The following is a 14,528-nucleotide window of genomic DNA, read 5'->3' on the forward strand; positions in this document are numbered from 1 at the left end:
TTCCTGGTGACAGCATCTGAGCCGTGTCCACTTTAGAAAAGCAATCAGATGTGATAATTCTGTAGAAGCAGTTACCAACATTGGCTGTGTTAAGCATGATGTGACTGCGTTGTTCTGTGTGTGAGATAGTGTAAACAGTTACTGGTATCGGTCGTGTGAAGCCCAATGTGACTGGACTTGTACTGTGTGTGTGAGTGTAAACAGTTACTGGTATCGATCATGTTAAGCCCAATGTGACTGGGTTGTACTGTGTGTGTGTGTGTGTGTGTGTGTGTGTGTGTGTGTGTGTGTGTGTGTGTGAGTGTAAACAGTTACTGGTATCAGTCGTGTGAAGCCCAATGTGACTGGGCTTGTACTGTGTGTGTGAGAGTGTAAACAGTTACTGGTATTGATCATGTTAAGACCGATGTGATTGGGTTGTACTGTGTGTGTGAGTGTGAACAGTTACTGGTATTGGTCGTGTTAAGCCTAATGTGACTGGGTTGTACTGCATGTGTTTGAGAATACATGCATGTTTTCCCTGTTGTATCCCCTTAAGTGTGTTTCTATATAGATTATTTTTGCATTCAGCTGTGTCCAGACCCTTTTCTTAAAACCCATTGAACATCCCCCTTCCCACATAACTTATACCAATTAGCCTACAAGCCCTGTACATTTTGAAGGTTGTGAGAAATCCACAGACTCAGAGAGTGTATGAACTTCGACAGGCAGCGCCAAATTCGACTTTGCTGGCACTGTCCCAGCTTTGCGCTCGCTGTACTTCCTTACCCTTCCGATGACATAAGCTTTCACATCAAACATGACAGCTCAGTTCGGTCTTCGACATTTTCCTTTAAAAATGTACTGAATCCTCCCTACCTCATAACCCTCTATTTTTCTTCCATCCATGTGTCTTTCAGAGTCTCTTCAATGCCCACAGTGCTCCAGCCTCCACCACCATCCCCGGCAAGGCATTCCAGGCCCCCACAACTTTCGGTGTAAAAAAAACTTACTCCTTCCTTCACTTTGTCCTCTGGTGTTTGCTGATTCTGCCCTGGGAAACAGGCACTGGCTGTCCGCCCTGGCTCTCCCTCTCAGAATCTCGCCGTCTCTCCCTCGCTGAATCTGTCCACCCTGTCTCTCCCTCTCAGAATCTGTCCACCCCATCTCTCCCTCTCAGAATCTGTCCGCCCCGTCTCCGCCTCTCAGAATCTGTCCACCCTGTATACACCTCTCAGAACCAGTCCGCCCTCTCTGAATCTGTCCGCCCCGTCTCTGTCTCTCAGAATCTGTCCACCCATAATCATGTAGACCTCTATCAAGTCTCCTCTCATTCTTCTAGGGGACAAAAAGCCCACCAGCTTTGCTCACCCTGCCTCATCACTCTCCAGTCCTCTGCACCCTCTCCACATCCTCCCTGTTAATGCCCCAGAACTGCACACAATGCTCCCAAGTTTGGGCTATCTGGAGTTAAATACAACTGCAACATTATCTCACAGCTCTTGAACTCAATTCCCTGACTGATGCAGGTTGGCGTAGTCACTGGTGCAACACCTTTCGAGCGCCAGTGATTGGGATTAGGGTTTGCATCCTATGTTGTCTGTAATGAGTTAGTGTGTTCTCCCCACGACTGTGTGGGGTTTCCTCCCACCGTTTGAAATGTACTGGTGGTGTGGGTTAATTGGGCGCAAATTGGGGCGGCACAGATCCCAGGACGGGATCGTCCAGCACCAGAGGACATCTGTACAAAGTGAAGGGAGGTCATGGCCTGTTACTGTACTGCACAACTAAATTTTAAATGCCTGCATTCCATCAGCAAGATCTTCGCCAAAAGTGGTGATTGCATAGAATGAGATTTTGCCAATGGTGGTAGTGGAGGCTGGTCCAGCAGGGTCCTTTCCCCCCGTTTCTTAACTTCCCAACCAACCAAGAGGGATCTCCCGCCCATCCAGACTGCTCCCCTTCAACAAGATGGTCTGGCTGCAGATTCCTCCCCAGAACCCCTCTGTTGTAGACCATCCCTCCTTCTAATGTCTTGAAAAAAAATTCAAAGAGGCTGCATCCCATTCTACAAGGAGAGTTCCCCAGATTCTCTCCTCTCTGGAAACTTGGGGTCCAAATCCATCCATCCATCCCTCAAGGTGGCCGTGTGGGTTGATGGGAGAGTTAAGAAGGCCTGGGGAATGCTGGGCTTCGTTAGTCGGGGTGGGATTGAGTTCAGGAGTGGAGAACTACAAATCTCAGGCGAGACCACACTTAGTTCAGTTCAGGTCACCTCATGACAGGAAGGTGGCAGAGGAGAAGGACCAGGACAGCGCCTGGATTGGAGAACGTGGTTTCTGAGGCCAGGTTGGCAGAGCTGGGACTTTTCTCTTTGGAGCGTAGAAGGGTGAGAGGAGACTTGATGGAGGTCGACAAGATGAAGAGAGGCAGAGACAAGGTGGACGGCTGGCGCCTGTTTCCGAGGGCGGGATCAGCCAACACCAGAGGCTGTCTGTACAAAGTGAAGGGAGGGAAGTTCAGGGCAAGAGTTTTTACCCAGAGTTGTGGGGGCCAGGAATATCTTGCTGGGGATGGTGGTGGAGGCTGGAACATTGGGAGCCTTGAAGAGACCCTTAAACGGGTTGGGGGGCCAGGAATGCCTTGCTGGGGATGGTGGTGGGGGCTGGAACATTGGGGGCCTTGAAGAGACCCTTAGACGGGTTCACGGATGGAAGAAAACTAGAGGGTTTCGAGTTTTTTTAAGGAATATATGGGCCAGTATACATTGAGGGCCGAAGGCCCTGTACTGTGCTGAATCATTCTATGTTCTAAGCAGTTCCTCCTCCAGTCCCGATTCTCGAGGTGTCTGCTTTGTTCAACTGACACCTACCAGCGGGAACAGCCCCCCCTCATCCATTTTTTCCAGTCAGAGCTCCCTGTTAATTTTCTGAATTCCGTCGAGTAGGGTCCTGGCCACCTTAACTTGACCTCACCTTGGAGACTGACACCCCCACCTCATCTCTGGAATTGAGTTCTCCTCCAGTCAACCCTCCCTCGACTCGGGGGACTAGAACTGCGGCCAGCACTCCAACCCCAGGCAGCACTGCCACTGGTGGGGACCCTGGGGAGCGGAGACAGGGGAGTGCTTGTCCTGCGATGGCTGGGATCTGAGGGGGTGGGGGAGAGGCGGAGAACACCCCCACTTCAACCTGCACAGGCTGCGGGCAAATGGGACTGGAGGGGGTGCTGAGGAGGGGGAGGGAAGGAGTTCCTGGATTCCCCCGCCCCTTCACTGCCCAGGCCCGTTGGTTGCCCCATCCACCCATCGTCTGGGTCCACCCATCGTCTGGGTCCACCAATTGCTTGGATCCCGGTTCTCCGTTCCCCCTCCCCGCCCTAACTCTGGGGCAAGGTCCTTGAGCGGGAATGTTGGCGCGCTGCGACCGAGGGCTCCGTTCTCCCTCCCCGCCCTACCACTGTGGCAAGGACCCTGAGCGGGAATGTCGGCGCGCTGCGACCGAGGGCTCCGTTTGACTTGCCTCTCCAGTAATGCGGAGAGGTGAACCGTGCCAGTCATCGACTCGGAGACAAAGATTCATAATAATAATAATAATATTAACAACGTCAGTTGGAATTGTTAGTGTTCAACAAATGTGGAAGCTCGTCGGAGTTGTCGAAGTTTGCAAAGTTCCGGAGTTGGACACCAGTCGCCCAGAGGAGGGTGGGGTGAGGAGGGGGGGGGAAAGAGAAGGGAAGTGAGGGGGGTAGCGAGGGTGGAGAAGATGGGGAGGGGGGTGAAAGGGAGGGGTTCCACAAATCTGCGTCTGCAGGCATGAAGATTCCATGGGGTGAAAGAAGGGGAGAGGGAGGGAGGGGAAAGGGGGAGAAAGAGGTGGAGAGAGGGAGAGAGTGGGGGATGGAGAGAGAGGTGAAGAGAGGGAGGGAAAGACCCTACCCCCACCCCTCCCATCACGCTGGCTCCACCTTCTTCACTGAGATGCGTTTCTTGCGAGCAGCCAGCATTTCGTAGAAAGGATCGATACTGACGGCACCCCTGCTCGGAGAGACGGGAGAGGGGTTAGTCAGGCCCAGGCCATTCGGCCCCACCTGCCCATGCTGACCTACAAACCCTCCCTTTTATACCTCCTTAACTCTCCCTCCATTCAACTGTATTAAAATGAACATTTTTCCAAGGATATTATACTTATTTCAGGCATTGCCAATACAACTGACAGAAAAATTCTTCAAAGAGTTAAAGAAAATAATAAGGAAATTTTTATGGAGAGGGGGGAAACCGAGGATAGCACTAGATAAATTAACAGAATGGTATAAACAAGGAGGCTTACAATTGCCAAACTTCAAAAATTATTATAGAGCCGCACAATTAAGATACCTATCAGATTTTTATCAAATAAGGGAAAAACCAGACTGGACGAGATTAGAATTAGATAAAATAGGGGAAAAGATACCTGAACACATATTATATAAATGGGACGAAAAATTGGTACAACATAGAACTTCTCCAGTATTACATCATCTCCTCAATATTTGGAAGAAGATTCATGTAGAAAGAAATAAAACAAATTATCAATTACCAAAACTAATATTGACGCAAAATAAGCTACTCCCTTTTACAATAGATAACCTTTCCTTTAGAGAATGGGAAAAAAAAGGGATTAAAAGAATAGAAAATTGTTTTTCAGGAAGTAGATTCTTATCCTTTGAACAAATGAGAGATAAGTACAATATAACTGGAGATACAGCGCTGGCATATTACCAACTGAGATCCTACTTGAAAGATAAATTAGGAAGCAATTTGAGTTTACCAGAGGGAAGTAACCTTGAATATGTGATTACAGATACAATGTTAATCAAAAGATTTATAACAAATATGTATATTAAACTGCAAGAAAAGGAGAATGAGGAAACAAGTGGTAAAACTAAACAAAAATGGGAACAAGATTTAAATATAAAGATAAAAAAGGAAACATGGGAGAAATTATGTTCTGGAACGATGAGAAATACAATAAATACGAGGCTGCGTATGATACAATATAATTGGTTACACAGACTATACATTACACCGCAAAAGTTAAATAAATGGGACCCAACAGTATCTGATAGATGTTTTTGATGTAAAAAAGAAATGGGAACAACAATTCATGCAATCTGGACATGTGAGAGAGTAGAAAAATTTTGGGATGATCTCAATCAGATATTAAATAAAATAACAGAAAACAATATACCAAAGAATCCAGAGATCTTTCTCCTAAGTAACATAAAAAACAAAGAATTTGGAATTGATTTGGAGGATGCACAAAAAAGATTTGTTAAGATAGCCCTAGCCGTAGCAAAAAAATGTATTATGTCAACCTGGAAATTGGAAGATAATTTGAAAATACAACAATGGTATATAGAAATGAATAAATGTATTCCATTAGAAAAAATAACATATAGTTTAAGAAATAATATTGAAATATTCGAACAAGTATGGGAGCCTTACATTAAATACAATAGCGAAAACCTACCGGGGACAAACATTACCTAAGTTGATGGAAGGAGAAGGAAAGAAAAGAATGGACTCTGTAGAATTTCTGGTGTATTTTTGTTGAATGACAACATTGTCTGACTGGTTTAATGCAACCTAGATTGTATACCTAAAATGGATGAGGGGTGGGGTGGTGGGGGGGTGGCTTGGGAGGAGGGAGAGGTGGGGGAGAAAAAGTCACTGTATATGTGTGAAAAAGAAAAAGTGTATATCATGGCTAATGTGATTTATGGTGTGAAAAATTAAAAATAAAAAAAAATAATAAAAAAAAACTCTCCCTCCATTCCTCACACTACCTCCCTTCCTTACTCCCTCTCTCACACTCTATCCAAAGAACCAGAGAACATTGCAGCACTGAAACAGGCCCTTCAAGACTGTACCAAGCTATTATTCTGCCGAGTCCCACTGAGCTGCACCCAGTCCATACCCCTCCATACCCTTCCCATCCATGTACCTGTCCAAATTCTTACTAAATGTTAAAACCAAGCCTGCATTCACCACCTCAGCTCATTCCACACTCCCACCACTATCTGAAGATGTTCCCCTAAAACCTTTCTCCTTTCCCCCTTAACCCATGTCCCCTGGTTTGTACCTCACCTACCCTCAGTGGAAAAAGCCAACCAACTTTTACTCTGTTTGTCCCCCTCATCATTTTAAATATCTCTATCAAATCTCCCCTCATTCTTCTGCACTCCAGGGAGTAAAGTCCCAACCTGTTTCACCTTTTCCTGTAACTCAGTTCCTGAAGTCCGGGCAACATCCTAGTAAATTCTCTCTGCCTTCTTTCTATCTTATTGATATAGTTGCTGTAGTTCAGTGACCAAAACTGCACACAATACTCCAAATTTGGCCTCACCAATGTCTTGTACAACTTTATCATAACATCCCAACTCCTGTATTCAATACTTTGATTTATGAAGGCCAATGTGCCAAAATCTCTCTTTACAACCCTGTCCACCTGTGACATTACTTTCAGGGAATTATGTGTCTGTATTCCCAGATCCCTCTGTTCTACCGCACTCCTCAGTGTCCGACCATTCACCATGTACGTCCTTTCTTGGTTTCCCCTTCCCAATTGCAACATCTCACACTTGTCTGCATTAAACTCCATCTGCCATTTTCCAGCCCATTTTCCCATCTGGCCTAGATCCCTCTGCCAGCTTTGAAAACCATCCTCGCTGTCCACAACGCCTCCAATCTTGGTACCATCTGCAAATGTGCTGATCCAATTTCACCGAAGCTCGCCCCTTCTCCTCCCTTTCCCCTCTCAGCCACAGGACCAGACAGTGTGGCTCGTAGCTTTTGTAGGTCAACCCCCTCCCCCCCAACACCCACCATCAGGCCTGTGCCCGGTTCCTGAGTGAATGCTGATGAAAAAAAAACATATTTTCTGGCTCCACTGACCACTCTGATCTCCAAGGGGACCAATTTTGTCCCTGACTGTCCTTTTGCTCTTAACACGCCTGTAGAAACAGAAACCCTGCGGAATTTCCTTCACATTCTCTGCCAAAGCAAGCTCGTGTCTTATTTTTGCCTTTCTGATTTCTTTCTCAAGGTTTCCCTTGCATTTTTTAGCACTCCTCAAGGACTTCATTTTGCTCCATGTTGCCCATACCCGCTAGACACCTGCCTTTTTCCCAAGCAGACCCCAAACAGAGATTTTCCCCTCTGATTCTCGCTGACTGTTGGGCAGTCTATCACACAACACCCCACCCCGTGAGTGGGGTCAATTCTCCTTGCGTTGGAGATGAACCCGAGAATATTTCCACCACGTTCACCCTATTGACTTCTAACAGCGCGTGCAATTTTCACATCATCTTTTCCCTCCTCCACTTCTCCATCTGCTCCGGCCCTCTGGTTCCCTTCCCCCTGTAAATCTAGTTTAAGCCCCCCCAGAGCAGCTCTGGCAAACTTGCCTGCAAGGATATTAATTCCCCTCCAGTTCGGATACCGTGAATTCGATCTGCGATATCTCAGACCCTGGCACCAGGGAGGCAACACACCATACGGGATACTCGATCTCTCCAACAGAGCCTCTTATCTGTTCCCCTATCACTACAACTCACCTCTTCTCCACCACAGGACCAGACTCCATGCCAGAGACCCGATCACCAAGGCTTGTCCCTGGTAGATTATTTCCAACAGTATCCAGAATGGTCTACTTCTTATTGAGGGGACACGGCCACAGGGATGCCCTGCACTGTCTGCCTGGTCCCTTTCCCTCCCCTGACTGTCACCCATCTATCGTCCATCTGCCTCCTCAGTGTAATAGTGTCTCTGTAACTATCATCCCTCCAAACCCCACTTCCTCCATCACATCCTCCATCCCTCACTCCTTCATACACCCTCCAACCCTCACTCCCTCCCTCCCCATTTCTAACTGCCTCCCCGCACTCCTCTGTCCCTAACACTCTCCCTCACACCATCCTCCCTCATGCTCCCTCCATCCCCCACTCCCTCCCTCACACTATCCCTCACCTCCTTCCCTCCTTCACACCATCCCTCATGCTTTCCCCATCCCTCCCTCCCTTGTTTTCCCACTCCCTCCCTCACACTCTCCCCTCCTGCTCCCTCCCTCCCACTCACTATTCTTCTCCAAAACTCCCCTCCCTCCCCCTGTTCCTTCCTCCCCTCCTCCCCACCATCCCTCCTCCCCTGAGGACTCACTTGATGCACTTGATCCACTCGTCCTTCTCCTCGGGGGTGGGTGCGGAGATGCGGTACACCATGTGGTTCCCTTCCACCACCCTGCCGTCTGCCTCTGTCTTGCACGCCTTGATCAGCTGGCCACGGTTGTTAGGGATGTAGAGCTCAAAACAGTTCTGGGGTGGGAGAGAGAGGGGGGTCAGGGGGGGGGAGAGTGAGGGAGGAGATCAAGGGGGAGAGTGAGGAGGGAGAATGAATGGGTAGAGGGGCGGAGAGAGAGGTGGGGAGAAAGAAGAGTGAGAAAAGAGAGGGATAGCGACAGTGATGAGGTAAAAGAGAGGGGAGATGAAAAGGCAGACATCGGTGAGGCCAAATTTGGAGTATCACCAAACTACAGGGAAAATACCAATAAGAGAGAGAGAGTGCAGAGAAGATTTACTAGGATGTTGACAGGACTTCAGGAACTGAGTTGCAGGGAAAGGTTAAACAGGTTAGGACATTATTCCCTGTAGTGTAGAAGAATGAGGAGAGATTTGACAGAGGATGTCGCCCGGACTCCAGGAACTGAGTTACAGGGAAAGGTTAAACAGGTTGAGACTTTATTCCCTGGAGTGTAGAAGAATGAGGAGAGATTTGACAGAGGATGTCGCCCGGACTCCAGGAACTGAGTTACAGGGAAAGGTTAAGCAGATTGGGACTTTATTCCCTGGAGTGTAGAGAATGAGGGGCGATTTGATAGAGGATGTTGCCCGGACTTCAGGAATTGAGTTACGGGGGGGCGTGGTGAGATGGCATAGAGACTAGACGTGTAATCCCTGTCCTCTCTGGTCAGACTTTTAAGTACTCGTTTTTTAACCCTTTATTTTTAATTTTAAAATTTTAATTTTTAGTTTGATATTTTGGTGAGCCATTATGGCTGTTAATGTAAAAAAAAACTAAGTCTCAGTTACAAAAGAAAATACAGATTTGAAGTGCAGAAGAATTGGGGCCTAAACGACTTGAAACAGCCTCAGATTCGTTTTCAGCAATTCCCAAGCCTCAACAATCGTCGGTGGGGACAAAAGTTAAAGTAACAGCTACTCACCAGTCTCAAGATGGCGCTGGTTCGACCCATTTTGTGGAGGAAGGAGTGCACTCCCGAGAACTTGAGCACGAGCCTGGAGGCTTGTTACAAAGAATAACCCCGTTGGAAGAGATGGGAGCACAGAGGAAGAGGACTGTGACGGTAGACACACAGTCTATAGCAACTGTAGGCTTGAGTAGTGCTGCTAATTACGGAGGATTCTATAATTTTATTTTTAAAATGATCTGCGGGGGGAGGGCAGCGACCACCCCCTGAGGAAGTCGTGGGGGGGGGGGGTCATCGTTGGGTGTCCAAACTCGCAGCAAAACGACTAGAATGCTGCCTTTTAAAGTACAACTAGAAGAGGACTTGCCTTACTCAACCACTGCACAGGAAATGGAAGAAGAGCTAGAAGAAAGTGAATTACAAATTACAGAACCAGATTCTGCATTTCAAACTGCACCTCAGCCTGTTTATACGATGTTTGAAGGTATTGCTTCTTATTTGGATGTCATTACTGGTCAATTGAACCAGCTGGTTCAAATGAATACTGATATAAGTTCAGACCTAACTATGGTTAAGGCAGAAGCTAAAGAAAATTGGGAAAACTTTAAAAATTTGAAGCTTCCTTTTCTGAATATAAACAGGTACAATCCAATACAGAAACAATAATAAAGGTGGAAAAATCAGTTAAAGATTTAGGAGCCCGGGAAAGAGAATTAACAAAAAAAATAGACTATTTGGAAAATCAAAGCAGAAGAAATAATGTGAAAATTGTGGGTTTGCCAGAAGGTATAGAAGGTCAAGATCCCGTCAAATTTTTTAAAAATTGGATTCCCCAGATGTTAGGGGAAGAGTCTTTTCCTGATGGATTGGTATTGGAAAGAGCACATAGAGCTTTAAGAAGAACACCCTGACCTGGTCAATCTCCAAGAGCTGTGATAGTTCATTGTTTGAACTGTTTGGATACAGAGACAATTCTTCGACTTGCAGTTCAAAATGCAAGACAAAGGCAAGCTCCAATGATGGTTCAGAATAGTAGTTTTCTTCTATCCTGATTTGAGTCAAGATGTCATCAGATGCCGATGTGAATTTAATCCAGTTAAAGATGTTTTATGGCGTAAAGGTTACAATTTGCTTTTCGTTACCCTGCTGTGTTGAAAGTGTTTTATGGAAACTATCAGCCTCAATTCTTTGAGAGTGAGCATGAAGCAATGGTTTTTGCTAATTCATTACCAGATGTCAGAGGACAAAGAAGTCGTCCACCATTATCTCCTAAAAGAAAATCTGACAGTCTTGGAAATGGGAAAAATGGCAGAAGTGGAAAGAATGGAAATGGAAAGAGTTCATCTACTCTTGAAATGAGTTCACCATCTGGACTGGAATCTCAAGGCTGATTTTTTTTTGGTAATATGATAATATTTTTGATTGGCTGGCTGGGGAGGAGGGGATTGCACTAATTTCTTTGTAGTCATCAGTCACTAGTGGGTAATCCACACCTAGTTTTTTTAGGGAGTTACTATCTTTTGGTAGTTTTTTTTGTTGTTTTTCTTTTTTTCTTATTAATGAATATTATTTTTATTTGGAGAGCCTATATATTTTAATTTGGGGGTCCTATTTTTTTTTAATTTCTTTCTTTGTTATTATTAATGTTGTGATTATTTTTGGTATTTAGTAATTGTATTAGATATGTCAAATTTGAAATTTGCCACTTTTAATGTTCAGGGATTAAACAACCCGATCAAGCATAAGAGAGTTTTGGCATATATCAAAAAGATGAAAATTAATATTGCTTTTTTACAGGAGACACATTTGAATGAAAAAGTATGAAATTGAAGAGGGACTGGGTTGGACATGTTTTTTTTTTCTTCATTTAACTCTAAAGCTAAGGGAGTAGCAATTTTGATACATAAAAATCTATCTTTGAATTACAATCAATGGAAATGAATGCAGGACGTATTCTTAAATTGAATTGTAAGATTTTTAATGATTTTGGACTTTACAACATTTATGCAGCGAATGTAGATGATGAAGCATTTTGGATGCATTTTGCTTCTGGACAAGCTAATGAAAATGTTCTGGTCAGAGGAGATTTTAATTGTGTTTTGGAACCTTTATTAGATAAATCTCCAAAAAATGTTAAAAAATCCAAAATGGCAATTCAAATTCGAGCTTTGATGAAAGATTTTAATTTAGTGGACATTTGGCGACGTCTCAACCCAACAGAGAAGGATTTCTCTTTTTATTCATTTAGACATGAATCATTTTCTAAAATTGATTTTTTTTTTAGTATCGGCACATTTACAGGGGAAAATATTGCAAGCAGAATATAAAAGTTGGGTAATTTCAGATCATTCCTTGTTGTATTTTACTTATGAGAGTTCTGAAAAAGTTCGTGCACCTTCTTATTGGAGATTTTGTTGTTTATCTTTATAACACCTTTATCGATGTTGTTAAAAAAGCGGAATTTATTGCATTTTTTAAAAAACAAATCAATTTCTTTTTGGAAGAAAATGTTAACTCTGTTCAGAGTAAATTTATATTGTAGGATGCTACGAAAGCTTACTTGAGAGGTCAAATAATTAGTTATACCTCTAAGGTTAAAAAGAATTATTCGACCAAGAGCCTTGAATTAGAGAAACAGACTGATGAATTAGAAAAGAAATTTCAGAGAGATGTGACAGAAAATCAGAAGATAGAGTTGTCTAGATTGAAATTGAAATACAATATATTGCAATCTTATCAATTTGAATGGTTGATTAATAGATCTAAACAACGGTATTATGAATGGGGTGAGAAAGCGCATAAGGTACTTGCATGGCAGTTAAAGAAAGAACAGGTATCAAGGGTTATTAATGCAGTCAGACGAAATTCGACTGTTACTTACAAACCTCGTGAGATTAATGATGAGTTTTATTCATTTTATAAGAAATTATATACTTCTGAGGAAAAACAGGAGAGAGGATTGATTGACTCCTTTTTATCGATGTTGAAATTACCAGTATTAGAAGAAGATATATTGGAGCTGGAGGCTCCTTTTACTGATTTAGAAATTAAATTGGCTATGTTGGAAATGCTGAATGGAAAATCTCCTGGTGATGATGGGTTTTTGGTTGAATTTTATAAGGTATTTTATGATGATTTATCTAGTGTTTGGTGATGTGTTACGACAGATTAATGAACATTAGGATTTACCTGAATCATGCTCTAGTGCCTTAATTACTGTAATTCCTAAGAAGGATAGAGATCCGTTGAAGGTGTCTTCATATAGACCAATTTCTTTGTTAAATGTAGACTATAAAATAATAGCTAAAGTATTAGCAAATCGATTGGCTAAATTTTTACCTAAGTTGATACATGTTTGTCAAACAGGTTTCATAAAGAATAGATATGCTTCAGATAATATTTTTTGAGTGATTAGTTTGATTAATAAATATCGACAGTGCCCTGACCATCGATGGTGATATCTCTCGATGCAGAAAAGGCTTTTGATAGAGTTGAGTGGAACTTTTTTTAAAAGTTTTAGAGAAATTTAAGTTTGGTCCTTTTATTGGTTGGATTAAAGCTTTATATAATAAACCAATAGCTAGGGTATTGACAAATGGTCAGATCTCGGAACCTTTTAAATTAACTTGTTCAACTCGACAAGGTTGTCCTTTGTCTCCAGCTTTGTTTGCGTTAGTAATTGAACCTTTAGCACAGCTGATACGACAAAATACACAGATACAAGGTATGAGAGTTTTAGATGAGGAGTATAAAATTAATCTATTTGCTGCAGTGGAATTAAATTTATTACAACAATATAATGTGCCTATACTAAAGCATTTAATGAAGTTATGGATGAGGAAAAATAGAACGAAAGGTTCTTGACTTTAATTATTGACTTTAACACCATTATATAATAATCAACTTACTCCTTTTTCACTAACCATATAACCATATAACCATTTACGGAGTGGAAAAAGGCCATGTTGGCCTTTCGAGTCCGCACCAGTTCACTGATTTTGTGCGCCCATGCATAATCAATGTTTATTACATTGGAAATCTAAAGGGATAAAAAATTTGGGGGTTTATTTTAAAGAAGGTAAATTTTTCTAGACCCGACAATATTTTTGTTGGGTAAGTTGAAGCCTTTGAAAGATTTGGGATTAGATAAATTTCAGATTGCTTTTGTATATTTAGCTTTATCTGTAGCAAAAAAAATGTATAGCAAGTACATGGAAAAATGCTAATGTGATTGATATTAATAGATGGCATAATGAGATGAAAATTTGTTTGGTAATGGAAAAAATCACATATGTTTTACATGATAATTATTTTTTTTCTTAATAAGAGGTCTTTATATTCAGAATATTTACATTTAAATTTACTTTGATTAGATTTTAGTAAATATAATTCAGTTTATATTTTAGTTTTTTTTTTCTCTTTGGCTCTCCTAAAGAGAGCTGGCTGAGAGGGGGAGGTTCTTTTTTTTCTCTTTTCTTTGTTATATATATTTTTTTAATTGTTCACAATATGTACTTTTTTTACTGTATGTAATAACCTTGTTGAACGAATAAAAAAAGGAATTGAGTTACAAGGAAAGGTTAAGCAGGTTGGGACTTTATTCCCTGGAGTGTAGAAGAATGAGGGGAGATTTGATAGAGGATGTTGCCCGGACTTCAGGAACTGAGTTACATGGAAAGGTTAGGGCTTTATTCCCTGGAGTGCAGAAAAATGAGGGGAGATTTGATTGAGGTATTTAAAATGATGAGGGGGATGGACAGAGTAAATGTAGGTCGGTTTTTTCCATTGAGGTTGTGAGACGCACAAACCAGAGGACACGGGTGAAGGGAAGAAATGTCTGAAAGGAACATTTGGGAGAATTTCTTTTCACACAGTAAGTTGTGGGAGTGTTGGATGAGGGGAAAGGGAGTTAGAAGGGGGAGGATAAAGGGATGAGGAGCAAGGGGTGAGGCAAAGAGGGAGGGAAGGGATTAAGGAGGGAGGGGAGGAGGCAAGGTGTAAGAGGAGGGGGAGGAATTGAGGAGGGAAGGGAGGAGGCGAGGAGCAAATGAGGGAGGGGAGTGATTGAGGAGGGAGGAGAGTGATTGAGGAGGGTGATTGAGGAGGGAGCAGAGGAGACAAGGAGCAAGGTGAGGGAAAGGTGGTTCAAGAAAGAGTGTTGAGGAGGGAGGGGAGGGGAGGAGGGAGGGGAAGGGGTGGGGAAGGAGGCGGGAAGGGAGACGGGGGCAAGGAATGGGGAGGGGGCAAGGAGGGGAGGGGTGAGGGGGCAAGGAGGGAAGGGATAGGGAGAGGAGGGAGGGGAGA

At 43.3% G+C, this 14,528-nt stretch overlaps 2 protein-coding genes across 2 annotated transcripts in view; one reads left to right on the forward strand and one right to left on the reverse strand.

Moving 5' to 3' along the window:
* Window positions 1–3,555: 3,555 nt before the first annotated feature.
* Window positions 3,556–9,403, reverse strand: LOC138756412 (cytohesin-2-like). The gene is made up of 3 exons (XM_069922903.1): window positions 9,240–9,403; window positions 8,177–8,331; window positions 3,556–4,015 (listed from the first exon to the last, which is right to left on the reverse strand). Exons 1-3 carry the CDS (start codon window positions 9,267–9,269, stop codon window positions 3,931–3,933), a joined length of 270 nt encoding a protein of 89 aa, XP_069779004.1. The 5' UTR covers window positions 9,270–9,403; the 3' UTR covers window positions 3,556–3,930.
* A 151-nt stretch (window positions 9,404–9,554) lies between these two features.
* Window positions 9,555–14,528, forward strand: part of flcn (folliculin) — a 10,685-nt gene continuing 5,711 nt past the window's right edge. Inside the window, exons 1-2 of the mRNA XM_069923168.1 lie at window positions 9,555–9,708; window positions 12,221–12,345. Of these exons, the coding sequence (XP_069779269.1) occupies window positions 9,555–9,708; window positions 12,221–12,345 (279 nt within the window). The remainder of the gene's footprint in view (window positions 9,709–12,220; window positions 12,346–14,528) is intronic.

Source organism: Narcine bancroftii, chromosome 3, assembly GCF_036971445.1.
Source record: "Narcine bancroftii isolate sNarBan1 chromosome 3, sNarBan1.hap1, whole genome shotgun sequence".
NCBI classification, from domain to species: domain Eukaryota; kingdom Metazoa; phylum Chordata; class Chondrichthyes; order Torpediniformes; family Narcinidae; genus Narcine; species Narcine bancroftii.